The 17,258-nt window shown below is 43.1% G+C and overlaps 2 protein-coding genes across 2 annotated transcripts; both read left to right on the top strand.

Annotated features, from left to right (window-relative positions):
- The first annotated feature begins 1,408 nt into the window (after positions 1-1,408).
- LOC140550186 (LIM/homeobox protein Awh-like) lies at positions 1,409-11,515 on the top strand. Its single transcript, XM_072674027.1, has 7 exons — positions 1,409-1,487; positions 2,900-3,035; positions 4,638-4,831; positions 5,139-5,247; positions 6,386-6,503; positions 8,832-9,046; positions 11,167-11,515. The coding sequence occupies exons 1-7, from the start codon at positions 1,477-1,479 to the stop codon at positions 11,506-11,508; spliced, it is 1,125 nt and encodes a 374-aa protein (XP_072530128.1). The 5' UTR covers positions 1,409-1,476; the 3' UTR covers positions 11,509-11,515.
- A 4,335-nt stretch (positions 11,516-15,850) lies between these two features.
- qrfp (pyroglutamylated RFamide peptide) lies at positions 15,851-17,208 on the top strand. The gene is made up of 2 exons (XM_072674026.1): positions 15,851-15,918; positions 16,693-17,208. Exons 1-2 carry the CDS (start codon positions 15,889-15,891, stop codon positions 17,206-17,208), a joined length of 546 nt encoding a protein of 181 aa, XP_072530127.1. The 5' UTR covers positions 15,851-15,888.
- Positions 17,209-17,258: the final 50 nt, after the last annotated feature.

The following is a 17,258-nucleotide window of genomic DNA, read 5'->3' as shown; positions in this document are numbered from 1 at the left end:
ATGTTCTTGAAATTGTATCAAAATGTGTTGAACTTTTGTCTTTAATAGCTCAAATGCTAACGGAAGACAATAAGTTCATCAAAGTCCAAATCCTTAGGAAATAAGTATAAGCAAAATAAGAGAAATATTTGGATATCAAAGCAAAGTTTTGAGAAATATAGAAGAATATTATTTGAAAACTACAGCAAACGTTTGAGAAAATAAATAATAATTTAGCTGTCCTGTCAAAATGTGAGAAAATTTGTAATTAAATCAAATGAAAGAAAATAAGGTTTAGTTTGGAGAGAGTACAGCAACATTTTTAGAAAATAAACCATTATTTGGAAATATGAACAAAAAAAAGGAATTAAACAATATGCATCTTTTTTTTGAGATCAAATCATTATTTGGATAATAAACATTTGAGAAAATAACTAATTATTTAGACCTCAAAATTAGTGAAAATTTGTAATTAACTAATTCGTAAAAATATAAACATCTATGTACGGAGAGAATAAGTCAAAATGTTGTAAATATGGGAAAATGAATCCATTTAGAAGTAATTTAAGAGTTGCTGAAGCTTCTAGTTTTGATCAAGTCCTGGTGGGTCATGGGGGTCCAAAATGTTTTAAGGATCTGGTCCCAGGGCTCTTAAGTCTAACCATTAGGAAATACTGGATTTAAAAGCAGGTGCCAAAGCGGTCTGAGGTCGTGGGTTCAATCCTTACTGCAGTGTCTGTCTGTGTGGATTTTCTCCCACCTCCCCAAAACACACATGGTAGACGAGCTGGCTGCCCTAGACTGCCCCTATGTGTGGTGCCCTGTCCAGGGGGTGTTCCTGCACTGTGCCCAGTGGCTCTCAGGGCCCACCACAGTAGAAGAGAAGTATACATAAAAGATGAATGCACACTAAAGGTTCAAAAGTTTGTGGACACCCTTTTAACAAATGTCTTCAGCTACTTTAAGTTGCACCTATTGCTGACACAGATGTGCAAATGCACACACACAGCTTATCTAAGGCTTGTGAGCAGATAGTAAACATGAACCTATTGGCACCGTGCCTAACGGCAGGTGTGGGGAGCCTATTTAACTCGAAGCTTGGCCAAACGGATGAGTTAAAGGTGTTAAAGGGTCAGGTGTGCAGCAGGTGTTTGCTCCTCAGGAGGATTCTGAGGTGGTCTTTTATTAGAATCAGATAGTCAGGTGGTCTCTGGTTCTCATGGCTGAACTCTACAAGGACTTTGAGCTCATTTGCAGGTTCTGCCTCTCACATGGCAGTTGGGCCTTTTTAATTGGCCATTTGGGACGCACCCTTTGTCTCAGTGAGCTCCAGACTCCGCCCAGCTCTCTAGGCCGCAGCCAATGGGCTGTGTCCGCACCTGTTGGTAGTGTTGTTTACAGGTGAGCTGTGGCCTCATGGGAATACGGCGGGAGGAGAGAGAGCAGTGTTAAGCAGAGCCAAGCTGAGGAACAATAGCATCTGAGGATAAGCAGCTGATGTTGGAGAGGTACGTGATTCTGAATTTATCGTTTTAATGCTCTGCGGGTGTCTGGGGCTGAAGATGGTTGTAAGTATTTGATTGTCACTGCAGGTTAAGGTGGACGGTGAGAAGATCAATAGAAAACTGAGGAGATCAGAGTCAGCTTTCTCTTATTTCTGGCTGGTTTGATGAGCCTCTGTTTTGAGCTCATATTCGAGTTTAACAAGTAACTAGTCACTTTTACTCAGTTTCATGTACTCAAATACCACTTTAATAGAATTCGACTAACGCTTCCACTTCAGCTCCAGTCTGTCAGCGAGAGGATCTGCTTTCTCCCCAGAACCAGTTCAGTCATTACCATGTATCTCCAGATTCTCTGTTCTGGGTTTAGTTGATGGATGGTGGTGGTTCAGTCCCTGGACCGCTGTACAGTAGATCACTCCTCTCACTCTGGAGCTGCACCTAAAGCATCCTGTCCCGTCTCTGTTTCTGGCATGTCAAAATTAAAAGAGACTTATTTTCTTGAAGTTGTATCAAAATGTGTTGAAATTTTGTTTTTAATAGCTCAAATGATAACCGAAGACAAAAAGTTCATCAAATCTTTAGGAAATAAGTAATACATAAGCAAAATAAGTGAAATATTTGAATATCAAAGCAAACTTTTGAGAAATTGTGTAATTATTTGGATTAATTAAATGTGAGAAAATGAAGAATTACACAAAAATGTGACAATAAGTTTTTGTTTTTGTCAGGTGTTAAGAAAAGGTCATAATTTGGAAATACTAAGACAAAATATTTTTAAGAGATGATATTATTTATAGTCAAAAATGTGAGAAGAAAAGTCATTTATTTTGTACAACTAATATAATCAATGAAAAAAAATTGAAAAAATAAGATTCTGTTTTTGACAGATTAAATCAAACATTTTGGAGAAAAAAATATTATTTGGAAACTAAAGCAGACTTTTGAGAAAATAAATAATGATTTAACTGTCCTGTCAAAAATGTGAGCAAATTAGTAATATAAACATTTATGTTAGGAGAGAATAAGTCAAAATGTTGTAAATATGGGAAAATAAACCCATTTGGAATTAATACAAATATGTAATTATTGTTATATATAAAGTTATAATGTTTGTCAAGTGAAAATGTTGAGAAACTAAGTCAGTATTATATTAAAGCTAAAATCTCAGTATAATAATTCATTATTTAGAGATGTTAAATCAGTATCTTTTAAAAGAAAAGAAAGGATCTGATCCCACTCCAGCTCCAGCGCTGACGGAAGCTGCTGGGCTCAGGGGTTTTCCCTCCACTCTTGTTGTAATTTTGGATCGTGTTCCTGCAGCCGTCACCTCCCTCCACTTCGGATAGATCTCCTCATCTTCAGCTCCACTGCCTGAACTCTCTCTGGCTGGGTCTAACACCCTTCTGTGCTTTCAGGGTCAGGATGTTGTCTCCAGAGGATGCCACCCATGACGAGATGCTGTACAGGGGTTTCCATGACAACAGCGAGGGCGGGGCAGAGCCTTCAGGCCAGTCGGACGGCTCCATCAGAGATGACATTTCTACACCCAGTGTAATGCATCTGCTGAACACAATGCCTGTAGTCCTGAAATACAGGGAGTCCAAAAGTATCTGGACATCCTAACTATGACTGTTGGTGTAATGAAGCTTCTTTAGAGACTGACGGCAGGCTGTCCTCTGACTTCCATGGGGTTCTCAAACCCTGGCTGGTCTTCCATAGACTTATGTTGTCCAAATGTTTGGACACCCATTCTAATGAATACATTTAGCTACTTTAAGCTGCACACATTGCTGACACAGATGTGCAAATGCACACACAGCTTGTCTAGTCTCTGTAGAAAAGTACTGCCAATAGAATAGGACTCTCTGGAGCAGATCAACACCATGACCCTATTGGCTCCATGCTGCCTAATAATGCCAGGCGTGGGCTAGAGGGGTATAAAGCCCCCCAGCATTGAGCTGTGGAGCAGTTAAATATTCTTTACTGTTGAAGTCTTAAATCTTCTCTTTAGGTAGAATTGTATTCAGCCTAAGTGTCCTTTAATACCAAAAATACATAAGTGTGATATATTCAATAATAATAATAATAATAATAATAATAATAATAATAATAATAATACACTTAAAGCAACATTATGTATAAATTTTAGCTCTACACTGGAGCTCTCAGCTTGTCCAGAAATGCACGTGTACAGCTGTCCATGAGGGGGCGCTCAAAGTGTGATTTGGAACTTACTGCTAAAAGTCAGTTACACTCTCTAACTGTAGGGGGCTGTGGCTGTCACTTATTCTCCACAGTGTGAGCAGTCCTGAGACTGAAACCAGATCTCTCACACCAGGAGGTCACATGTTTCCTGTTTATCAGCATGACCCCGTCTACAAACCTCACCACAAGTTTCAGTTTCAGTCAGTTTCAGTGTCAGCACACACACACACAGGCTGAATGGGTGGGACTAAACTACTGTAGACTGAATGGGTGGAGCTTAACCACTGTAGATTAAATGGGTGGGGCTTAACCACTGTAGACTGAATGGGTGGAGCTTAACCACTGTAGACTAAATGGGTGGGGCTTAACCACTGTAGGCTGAATGGGTGGGGCTTAACCACTGTAGACTGAATGGGTGGGGCTTAACCACTGTAGACTAAATGGGTGGGGCTTAACCACTGTAGGCTGAATGGGTGGGGCTTAACCACTGTAGACTGAATGGGTGGGGCTTAACCACTGTAGACTAAATGGGTGGTGCTTAACCACTGTAGACTGAATGGGTGGGGCTTAACCACTGTAGACTGAATGGGTGAGGCTAAACTGCTGTATGCTGAATGGGCGGGACTAAACTGCTGTAGGCTGAATGGGTGGGGCTAAACTGCTGTAGGCTGAATGGGCGTGGCTAAACTGCTGTAGGCTGAATGGGCGGGACTAAACTGCTGTTGGCTGAATTGAGAGATTACTGAACACCTCCACAAGGTTTGAGGACAATGTGTGATGATTTAGACATGCAGTTAGAACCATGCTAATTGGTGTACATACACTGTAATTGCTTGTTAGCTACATTAGCATCACAACTTCAAAAGCATGCTTGTCTTGACTGATGGATGAAAACGCTCTACTTTAATATGACTTTAATAACCGATGTTCTCTCTCTTCGTCCCGCAGCCCTCACTCGTAGCAGCTCCTCTGATATGTGGAGGATGTGGAGAGCGAGTCAGTGACCGGGTCGTCCTGTTGGCCGCTGGGCAGGCCTGGCACGGGGCGTGTTTACGCTGCAGCCAGTGCCAGTGTGAGCTTCAGACACACTCGTCACTGTACTGCAGGGACGGCAGCATCTTCTGCCAGCACGACTACTGCAGGTAGGAGAACACCTTCGGTCCAGAGCAGGGATGGTCGGACTGAACCCGGACTGAGCCCTGAGTGTTATTAACATATTATTAAAACCTTCATCTACTTAGTCCGATTTACTGAGACTAAGTCCAATCTATTCAGAAAATCATGGGTTTGAACCCCTAGTCGTACTCCAGCCCTCATTTCTCAGGACTAGTCCAGTGCAAACACAGGCCTGAGGCATCTTTACACTGGCAAGGATTTAACTGTGTCTGCCCCGGCTACCAGTGTCCACATCTCTAATTCTGTACTTCTTCTTTATTGGTCCTTTTGCAGTCTCTTTGGCATTGGACGATGTGCCCGCTGCGCTCAACCAATCCCATCCTCCGCTTTGGTCATGAAGTCTGGCAACATGAGCTTTCACCTTCACTGCTTTTCCTGCCAGGTCTGTGATTTCTGTGCTGTGTAGATAGATGTGCAGTAACTGTTAATGAGCATAAATACCATACCAGTATTAGAAGTCCAGTTAGGCTCTGCCTCTGCACCTATACAGCTCCTCTTAGTGACTCGTGGCTTTTTGAGAGGAGCTGATTCAGGGTTCCTTTATTGTTTTCTCTGAACCTGAGCTCTCATGCATCTGCAGGGCATTACTGAGCTCTCCGCTGGGTCCAGTCTTGCCTTTCTAATAGAGCTAATGGTTCATTAAGCAGCTATCAGTCGCCTGCATTCTCTGTGCACTGTGGAGTACCACAGGGGGCGGTCCTTGGTCCAGTTACATTTTACTATCTAGATTCTCTGTAGTGTGTTTTTAATGTGATGCATCATCATTTAGCACAATTATTTCACTAACCTCACTGATTTAAATGTTCAGGATGAATATAATAAATAAAACTGTAGAAAGTATAGAGCACAGTGATGAATAAAGCTGTAGATCAATCCAAATTAGTTTATTAAAAATTGGTTTATTAAAAAAGACCTCAAATGTTATTGAAATATTGAATAAAACCTCTAAAACATATTTGTTTTAAGTCTTTGTTTCAAAATCCACATTCTATTACTTCGATAACTCATTATAATACTTGTTATATCATAAAATAATTATTAAATTATAATATAATGAATATTAATGAAACAAAGTTTCCAAATTTCCAAACAATTTGCCCGTATGGGGTCTGGCCCAGCTGAGAACCAGAGGGTTTTGTCCTCGGGTTCCACGTTGGCTCCACATATGGATGCCCACCAGGGTGAATGATGGAACCTGTAGGGGTTAAGCATGGCCCCCATCTGGATTGTACACTGCACATGGGGCCTAGATGGGACCTTTGTGAGATTAAGGTGGGCTGTGAAGACAGGGCCCATTTGGGAAGCCCAAATGCATGTACACACCCACTCAGAGCCCATGCCCACCTGGATGCCCCCCCAGTCCATGTTCTACCCATGTGAGCCCCACATTAGCATGCTGGCTGGGTAAATATATATAATGGGTTTTAAAGCTGTGTGAGTATGAATGCCTTTTTTAGCTTTTCAGTTGTTGGTGTGTGTGTGTGTGTGTGTGTGTGTGTGTGTGTGTGTTTTCCACACAGGAATGTGACGTCACCCTGCTACCAGGTAACTTGTACTGTGTTGAGGGGCGGAGCCTGTATTGTCAATCTCATTACCAAACCGATGGAACATCGCCGTCCCTCTATTCCAACTCTCAAGGTTAGGGTCCGACTTAACAAGTACCTCACTATCCATTTACACCCACTGGCCACTTTATCAGAAACCCCTCTCTATCTCTTTCCTGCTTGAGCACACCTGATTTCACCTAGCAGCCAATGACCAGGTTTAGATGTTGGGTCGAAGCAGAGGCGTCATCTTTCTGCGCTGGTGGACTCTGGCCCTCACTTCCCCACCCCTGCTCTAACCCTTCATCAGTTTCTCCCTCTTGTCTGGATTTTTTGGATGGTGGACCCGCTCTCAACCTAGCAGTGAGACTGACGAGAGTAAAACCCCTGCAGCAGCACTTTACCTGATACACACACTACCATGAACACCACCATGCCAGTGTCACTGCTGCCCTGAGAATGGACCACTACTCCTCTAATATCTGGACAGCAGTGGTCTTGTGGTCAGAAACTGTCCAGTTATCTCCTACATAAAATGGAAATGTTAAGTAATGTTTTTCACAACCAGGTAAAGACCTTAGAGGGTACTAGATACAGGTCTGTCTATTAGAAATCCAGTTAGGCTCCGCCTCTGCACCTGAACAGCTCTTCTTGGTGACTCATGGCTTTTTGAGGGGAGCTTTGACAGACCTCTCATGCATCTGCAGGGCTTTATCTGAGCTCTCTGCTGGGTCCAGTCTTGCCTTTCTAATAGAACCAACGGTCCAGTGTTCTCTGTGCACTGTGGAGTACCACAGGGGGCGGTCCTTGGCTCAATTCTTTTTACTATCTGTTGTACTATCTACAACACTGGTCCTGTGGTCAGTATGATTAGTAGAAGGGGGGTGATAAACTGTGCAGTCTATGATATGCAGGGTCTTTTCCAGAAGTAATTTATCTCTTTCATAAACCAATGGAAATTATTATTAGATACATTTAAACTTAAAAGTTAGAACATCAGAAATGAGCTAAAACTTCCTCCAAAGTAATTCTAGCTACTTTTTAATACTGCCAATGTCACAACAAACATCACCACACTGTAGAGAAAAGGACACAGTCAGTCTTTGTAGCTTTATGTAATATTTAATTTAATTTTGCACTGTTTTTTATTCATTGTGAAATAATCACACAATGTTTTTGTAATGACAGTAAACTCAATTGTACAGAAAATGAGAAAAAGTGTGTTTATTTATGGTCCTTCAGATCACATGAGCTTAAATCCTCCATTTAAGGCTAATGTCAGAAGTCTGGCAATCTGTGGGCCTTCCCCTGAAACCACAGGTAGGAAGTTAAAAACACTCTGGATTATTCATTCCTCAGTTATGACTTATTATTAAATCATCAGGGGAGTTGGGTTGAGTTATGGGTCCACAGTGAGGCCACATTTCAATTCTTCACACTCATAAATCCAGAACTTTCACATTACTTTAATAGTAGATACTGAGTAATTGAAACTATTTACTGGTTAATTAAACTGTTCAATGTAAAGCTACTGATGCAGTAACTGATTACAGAGATTGTCCTAACTCTCATTTTTAACTCCTGCATCTCAGTTTGATCAACAGTACGTATTGAGCTGAGCCTTAAAATCATGAGTAAATGATCTGCAGCTGAAACTGATTCAATACTGTGTAAAAGGTTTAGCCTGTGGCTCCGCCCCCTCAATCTGTTACCTGTTTATTCACATCTGCAGGTTAGAGCACCCCCCCATCACATGACTCCCTAGACTGGGAGGTTTTTGACAACAGAGCTCTGAGCCCTTGCTGGGATTTGAACTCCTTATGATCTCCTCACTCTAGATGAGCAGCAGTTAGACCGTAGGGCCGGTCTAGAGCTGTGAAATTACACTGCATACAAACTTCTACAGTTCTGAGTAAATTTCCCATCTTTCTCAAACTCAGAAACGTACATGGCTTCACAGCTCTTGAGTGGAGCAACTGTCTCTCAGAAGACTCAGGAGGTCATAAGTTTGAATCCCATCCACACCACAACCCTTCCACAGTCAGGAGTCTGAGAATAGGAAGGCCTTTTCTCCATGTGATAGGAGGCGCTCTAACCTGCAGATGGGAATAAACAGGTAACAGACTGAGGGGGGCGGAGCCACAGACTAAACTTCTTACACAGTATTGAATCAGTTTCAGCTGCAGATCATTTACTGAGGCTTAGCTCAATACGTACTGTTGATCAAACTGAGATGCAGAGTTAAGAATGAGAGTCAGGAGAATATTAGGCTGAACTAAGTTGAGTGTCACTAATGAAAGTGGAAAAATAAGGAAGGTATCTGCCTAGGGCCTGCACTGATGAGAGACTATGTAAAGCTGTAATTATCAGAAAGTCTGCTGGTCCAGCTCAAGTATCCCGGTTACCATGGTTTCCTTCACAGGAGAAGCTGAAGAGTCTGTGAGCAGCCCTGAGCCACGACTGGACGAGAGGGCCCAAAGGGGTGGGGCCCACAGGCGTGTGAAGAGGATGAGGACGTGTTTTCAGAGGGAGCAGCTGAAGGCCTTGGAGGCGTACTTCGCGCAGAAACACAATCCTGATGGCAAAGACTGGATCAGCCTGTCCAACCACACCGGCTTACCTAAGAGAGTCTTACAGGTATGGCAGCAATGCCGCTTCTGATGTGCTCTAGCTCCCCCATCTAGCTCCACCCATCTGATCTGACAGCCGACAACAAGCCCTGGTGTTACTTTTTTAGGTTTTTAATATGATCATGTTTTTTTTCGTTGTCTCACAATAACTTTACATATTAGCCCTTAATAGACCTGAATGTGGGCCCATACTTCCATAATTCCTCACCCCTAAATGACAATGGCTACATATTAGTGTGTAGTAGTTACTGAATAACACGTCTTAAAATAGAGCTTAAAAATAAGCATAGGGTTCAAAGGGATAAAGCCATTGTTTAGAACACTAAACTCATGAGAAAATGGGTTCGATACAGTACTGGAAAAGGGTTCTTTGGCTCATAACAACAGTGGAACATTTTCAGTGCTTTATAGAACCACCTATAAAAGGTTTTCCACCCTTTAACCAGGTAAAGAACCATTAACATAAACATCCAAATGCTTCTCTGAGCTGTCATGGTCCATATTGAAGCACTGCCTTCACTAAGTAAAGCCCTTTCACTAATAAAAATTAACCTGATTAATAATTAAATTGTCATTGAGAAGCTTGGTTTTCTTAAAGTTTGATGACCAGCCTGATGATGTTTCACATATTTAGAGCATTAAAGTGCTTCAGGTCACTCTGAAAAAGGGGATTCTCCAAGAGATACCTAGTAAAGACAATGATTATTAACAGAAGCATGATGACTCACAATGACTCAACCCCTTAAAAAGCTGTTAGTGTACTTAACAGTGTCGTTACCCACGTCTATTAGCAGAGAACAGCGCCACCAGTCTGTACAGAAGTGCCTGTACTTACTGAATAATACACCTCAGTGTGTGATAAGCCTGGGAGTGTTAAGGGGTTAAAACGGGGATGTGTAAATGGACCTTTGCCTGGTTAAAGGGTTCTTCGCATTGGTGGAGAACATTCTGTAGATGGTTCTACATTAGAACGTTCAAAAAAGTGTGTGTTGATGTGTAATCTGCCTGAGCGATATCTAAGCTGGAAACTGAGTCTGTGTTTTCCACAACGTCAGGAACGCCATTCCTGCTTCAGTGCATCACACACCACCTACAAGGAAACACACCGACCACATTCCAGAGCCGACCATGCTCTCACACAGCGCTTACAGCACTGCTAGCAGCGCACTGTGTTTTAACTAGGGCTGTTAATGTTAGCCAACGCGCTAACGAACACGATCCATCTGTCTTTTAACGTAAATTAATCAACTTACCAAGTTTGACCCCAACGCCCCCCCCCCCCCCCCCCCCCCCGTAGCTCTCTCTCTCTCTCTCTGTCTCTCTATCTCTCTGTCTGTCTCTCTCTGTCTCTCTCTTCGTCGTGTTCTAGACTAAAGTTCTCTAAACTGCTCTGAGATACTATAAGAACAAAGCCCGGACTCCTCCAGACAGTTTATTAGGAACACATGTATTTTTGCAGCTAGCATTTAATGCTAATTATACTTGTGATTAATCAGAATATCAAAGAACCAAGGGAATCAAGGGTATTAAAAAGAGCTGATCCTGCTTCTGTTGGAGTAACTGTCTCTACTGTCCAGAGATGAAGACTTTCTACTAGATTCTGGAGGAGCATTGCTGTGAGGATTTGATTGCATTCACCAACAAGAGCGGAGTTAGTGAGGTCAGGATGTTGGATGATGATCACCATCCCACCACCTCATCATCCCCAACTCATCCCATTTAAAAGTACTGGATGGAGCTCCTCCACCACCATCATTCCAGAGAAAACAGCTCTTCCGCTGCTCCACAGCTCCTCAATGCTGGGGGGCTTTATACCCCTCTAGCCCACACCTGGCATTAGGCAGCATGGAGCCAATAGGTTCATGATTTTGACCAGCTCCTTATCAGAGAGTCCTATTCTATTGGCAGTATTTCTCTACAGGGACTAGACAAGCTGTGTGTCTCAGCAATGGGTGCAGCTTAAAGTAGCTGAATGCATTAATTAGAAGGAGTGTCCACAAGTATTTGGACATGTAGTGTAAATCAGTGTAGTGTAGGACATCTAACACTGCCTAGCTGAAAGGAACTGGACCCTGGTTGAGATGTGATGTGAGGTAAGGACTAAACCTTCTCCTCTCTCTCTGTAAGGTGTGGTTTCAGAACGCTCGGGCCAAGCTCAGGCGCTCCCTGTCCTCCGACACGCCGCACGCGGCCATCTCCGCGTTCTCGTCTGGGGATGAAACCATGGCAACCGTCTCTATGACGCCCTCTCAGGATGTTCTACCACAACAGACCAGCACCATAGACCAGCTGGAGCTCTCGTTACTCACGGCCCCCATCAGCGAAACTTCCCTAAACCACACCGTGAACCACACCAGCTCGATGGAACCGTACAAAGACTTGGCCTATCTGGACTACAATACCCAGAATGCTCATGTACTCGCATCCTTGGACGACATAGACCTTGAAGCTGGCGTTATAATGGAATAGCACCATGAAGAGCCTGAGCCAGAGAAAAGGTCATCGAACTCTTTCACACTGCCTGTCAAAAGTTTGGGGACTAGCATCTAGTTTTAGTATGAATGTGTGTATTTTGTGGGTCAGGTTGGCTAAACATCTTAAACACATGTGCTCCATCAGCTGTGTGTGGTTGGTCTAGTGTAGTGGGTAACACTACCATCCACCCACAGCAGGTAAGAAAGCTTGTAAACACACAGATTGGTCATATGTCCATGTGGATATCCGGAATTAGCTGATTTTAATCATCAGTAAATACACTATATGGACGAAAGTATTGGGACACATGCTAAATCATTGTTTCTTTCAAAATCAGGAGTGTTAACAATTAACATTCAGCATCAAGAGCTTTATTGAGGTCCAGAACTCCCCAACTCATCCCAAAAGTACTGGATGAAGCTCCTCCACCATCATTCCAGAGAACACAGTTCTTCCACTGCTCCACAGCTCCTCAATGCTGGGGGGCTTTATACCCCTCTACTAGCCCACACCTGGTATTAGCAGCATGGTGCTAATAGGTTCATGATGTTGATCTGCTCCAGAGAGGGAGTCCTATTCTATTGGCAGTACTTCTTCTCTACAGGGACTAGACAAGCTGTGTGTGTGCATTTGCACACCTGTGTCAGCAATAGGTGTAACTGGAAGTAGCTAAATAATGCATTAACTAGAAGGGGTGTCCAACATTTGGACATATAGTGTATTAACTAAACTATATGCACACTATATGCATACTATAATTGATTGTACACCAATCAGCCATAACATTAGTACAGGTGAAGTAAAACACATTGATTATCTGGGTCCAGAAGTGGGATCTACATATCAGGCTGCAGGTGAACAGTGACCAGGTCTTGAAGGTGATGTTGGTGTTAAAAGCAGGAGAAACGGACAAGCGTAAGAATCTGAGATACTCCGACAAGAAGAACCAAACTGTGAGGTTCTAGACAGTGTCTGGGTCATCATAACATCTCCACTAACATCAGGATCTTGTGGGGTGTTCCTCCTGGTATGCAGTGGTCAGTACCTACCAAAAGTGCTCCAAGAAAGGACAACCTGTGAACTGGTGACAGGGTCATGGGCATCTAAGGATCATTGATGCTCATGGAGGCCCCGCCCACTTCACAACTTACAGGACTGCTGTCAGCATTAGTCTTGGGGCCTGATACCACAGCAAGACGCCTTGTGGAAGGGTCTTGTGGAGTCCATGCCTCGAATGGTCAGAAGGGGGACCTACTGTTATGGCTGATAAGTGTATATTACAATGTTTTATGTGTAAGTAGCGTATTTTAGTATTTATTCCGTTATGAATGCAGTCATTTCTTTATGTATTTATTGTTTTTTTTTTTATTTCTGCTGGTCTTCGTCAGTTTTACAGAGTGAAAGAACACAGTAGGAGAGTCTTCAGTGGATCTTAATAAATGTCGCTTAGCAAAGGAAAACATTTCCATGACTGAAATCTGAAACCCTAAAGAAAGGTGCGGTATGACTGTTGGCTGTGTTCCACAATCCATAACTTAAACACACACACACACACAGACATACACACACACACTCAGACAGCAAAGTTCACACTGATCAGGGCATATGCTGCTTCAGGCTGGGTTGAGTGTGTGATTGCCGGTGGTGTATGTTCTAAGAGGTCAGAGTACACTTCTCTATCAGTTCCCTGTTATCTCCAGATCTTCGTGTGATTGCAAGACGTCTGCAATCAGAACTTCTGACTTCATGAGTTTGTATGTTTGTCACAGTTAAGAAGCGTCACCCTGTCAGACCAGTTTCTGTAGCTTTTGTCTTCAGATAAGTGTGTGTGTGTGTGTGTGTGTGTGTGTGTGTGTGTGTGTGTGCTGTGATTTTCTGTATGTTGAGAGTTATTCATGCCTGTCAAATAAACTCTTCTTTAAAACGAGCCTTTTTTTCAGATGATTATTGTACACTATTTACATCCATGAGCCAAAACATTATGACCCCTGGATGTGTTGGATGAAGAGAGATGGGCAGTGTGAAGACCTAGGTCATACCTAGATGGCTAGACTGTTGGAGGCCTGGGGAGGGGTAAGCAGTGGTGAATACCAACCAACAGTGGTCCGAGGAGATACAGTCCACCAACTTAAGCCACCCAAGGTTCATCAATATGCGATGACCACGAAGGCTTAGGCTTTCTCATCTGGGTGCACCCGTCAACAGACACGTTTAATGACAGTTACAGGAGGAACGCCTTACAGGAATCATTTAAGGAACCTGACGAAGAGTCTCAGGTGTTGCTCTGGCCTCCAGATTTCCTAGATCTCAATTTGATCCAGCCTCTGTGGGATGTGCTGGAAAAACAGGAAGTCCAGTCCATAGTGGCTCCATCTTCCACCTTACTTGGGGATTTTCTGGAACGTCCTGGTGCCAGATAACACACATACCACACATACCACCGTCACATCATTTTAGGAAGGTTTAGTAATGCTTTGGCTCATTGATTTGTGTCCAAAACTATTCAGACAGCGTTTCTAATGACCGAGTTTAACCACAACCAACAAAGTCAAGCAGTGGTCTACTTTATGGCATTCTATAAAATGAAGCCTAATCAATCAATTCAAACCTAACAGGATCATTAGAACGGGACACTCTGGGATCCATGTATAAAATACATATGGTTTTTCACATTGGAAGCAATGTTAAGGCCTCTTTTTAGCTAGACCTAAAGCACTTAAACCACACTCCTCACTTTGTAACATAGTTAAGTAGTTATACACAAGATCATTAAACACAGAATGGCTTATCTCACTTTCCTCATAGGGGCAAAGAGCAAATATCTAACATGAAGGACAATAAAGTAGAACGGTTCCAAAGACAGGGAGTTATTCTGTAGAGCAGTAAACACCTCAAACAGAAACAAGGACAGCAGTACAAACACATCTGAGAGAAATAGCAGGCCGGTTACACTGAGTATGTGCAGTCTTATGATAGGATTAGGACAACCCATGAAAATCTTTGTCCTTTTAATATTTAAAAAATCTGGATTTTTAATCTTTATTTAAACAATATTGAGATGGAGGTTATCTAACCTAATCAATAAAACTGAAGGAATGTAAGATTCCCTAAGCCCTAACAGCTGGTATTTGCCTCCTTGGCTAAAATAACTTGACTTAGATGTTTCCTATAGTCTGTAAAGTTATCAGTCTATGAACATCTACTGGGAGGAAGTTGTTCCCACTCCTCCATGCAGAAATCTTTCAGCTGTGTGACGTTTCAGCTTTAGTTTGTGGACAGATGCTCTTACATTTTCCTCAAGCTCCATCTGATACAATAGGGAATATCTAGTGGATTCTATGTTGATGATTTCTTAAGTAAAAACTATTTTTTTTCTACTCTTAATGGATTGCAAAATTGCAAATTCTGCTCCTGTTCTCTCCTAACAAACATGCTGTAAGTTTATCTTTATCAGTCCACAGTTCTGGTCTCTTAGATTTTTGTCATGGGGTTGCAGGGAAGGGTTCCTCACGATGACTCTTACATGCAGGTCATATTTCTTTAAGCAATGCTGCACAGTAAAATAGTGCACCTTCATTTCTGTGTTAGCTAAACACAGTTGCCCCCCAACTGTTTTAACCCCCACAGTAACATAAAAACATATGCTGAGTTGGAACAGCAGGAACAGGTACAAGCCTGCTGTTGGCATTTGCATTTGCAAACTTGGGTTGGGTATGTTTCTGGCCTAAGGAGATACACTGTTTGTTTATGTATTTATTTGTATATTTATTTATTGCAGTGGGTCAATAATATCCTATCCTATTCTAAGTACATCTGTACGTACATAGCTAAGGTGTAGCTAAGGCTCTGAGAAGGAACTCTTTCTAAAGACCTAAATTGTCCTGAAACAGCTTCATTTCTGGTGACCCAGGTTGTGTTGAACAATTGAACCATCGATCGTAGTCTAACGCCGTCTCAAGAGTGACATCAGTGAGTACAACTGATGAGTTTTTGGCGCTCAGATTTCTAGGAAAGCTCAAGCCTTAAGCAGCATTCGGTTCAATCAGAGCCATCATGGTCTAATGATACAGCACTAACACTATTCCCCTGAGAAGATTACAAAAGGATTCTTCTAGATGTTTCTTTGACTTCCTGGTGAATTAGAACTTGTGACTTGTGGCCATTCTTAATAAACAGACAGTCATTCCCCAGAGTAATTGGCCACTTTTGGTCCGCCACTTAGGCAACCTCTGTTTCCACGTCCGAGGAATGTTGAAGGCATCACTGCACCAAGGTCCTGCGTCAGGAAGCTTCTAACCAATTGCAGAAGGCTCTTGAAGGCTCTGATGCTGGGCTGGCATGACCTGCATCCATATTTAAGGGGCAAGATAGTGGATGGGTAAGAGATCTACGGCACTCTGCAAGGTAATTCAAAAGGATTGTTTCTCTGTAGTTTGTTGTAGATGTATGTATTTGGTGGATGTTCTGTTGGAAATCGTATGAAAATACGATGCTAATTATTGTAGCTGTGATGTTCCTACATGGGTGGGTTAACTTTTTTGTGGTTTTGGTTTCTAGCTCTGGTCCAGTAGAAGCTTTGTCCTGCACATTTAAGAGTTTTCTGGGCATTAGCACATCTCTAGCTTCATCTCTGGAAAGGCCTGTTCATGAGCTGATCAGTTGGATCAGATGTATTAGAGCAGCCAAACCATTGAAATATGCTTCGTCATACGGGGCTGAGAACCACTGTATGCAGGATAGAGATACTACAGGACCAGAGCTGGTAACCACTGAACTGTTGATAACTGTGGATTGTGGATGGCTCATGTTTGCTGGGGGGCATTATGTCTATAAATTATCTTTTTCAGGGCTTTGTTAATTGGGTGGATAGTGGGATCTGGCTTGTTACACCAAGGAAAGCATCAGAGTATGCTTTGCCAAATGAGCTGGGAGCTGCTGTCCTATGCTAATACAACATCTACCATGGATGTCCTAGGTTTGCTAGGGGGTAGACATTCCTAAATGTGACTTATCATGAGCTTGTTCCCTAGTTATTATTTAGATTAGGTGAATGTGAGCAGGGAAAATGCTGAAATGCAGTGAACTACTTCAGGACCAGGGCTGGAATCCATAGCACTACATAAATGCACTGAATTAGGCTAATGTGTAACTTTGTGGTTTTCTCTCATCTCCTTCTAGATGAAGCTTCAGCTGGTCCACGTCTGCTCGTCCCTCTCTGCACCCGTGCTGCTCTCGCTGGCGTTGTTGATCCTATCTCCAGGTGGCTTGAGTCTTCCCCACCATTCAGCAGCCTATCTGCCCACACTGGATGGCCCAGACTGGGAGGCGGCTCTTCTGCAGCTCCAGGCTTGGTTGGGTGGTGCTCAAGGGGCTGGAGAGGCAAAGCCATGGGCTCTGGTTGGGGAACTTGGGCCTGAGGAGGTTCTGGCCAGGTTTCAGGGGGTGGAGAACCAGCTGGGCTGGGCACCGGCCCCCAATGCTGGGGTGCTGAGGGGCCAGAGAGAGGAGCTGGGCCGTAGACCCATGGGACCCTTCCCACATTACCCCATGGAGACGGTGCAGTACCAGCAAGGAGGTAGAGACGAGGGTGAAGGCAATGAGAAGAGGAACGAGGCGCTGATGTCCATTGCTGGAGGTCTACAGGCTTTTAACAGACAGAAAGGAGGATTCGGGTTCCGCTTTGGAAGGAAATGATGTGGGAGAGGGGAGGGGCAGTGGGCAGGGCTGCATTGATAAAAGGGATG

This window comes from Salminus brasiliensis, chromosome 2 (genome assembly GCF_030463535.1).
Source record: "Salminus brasiliensis chromosome 2, fSalBra1.hap2, whole genome shotgun sequence".
Taxonomy (NCBI): domain Eukaryota; kingdom Metazoa; phylum Chordata; class Actinopteri; order Characiformes; family Bryconidae; genus Salminus; species Salminus brasiliensis.
The sequence above is the reverse complement of the archived record's forward strand: the minus strand, read 5'-3'. Positions and strand labels throughout refer to the sequence as shown.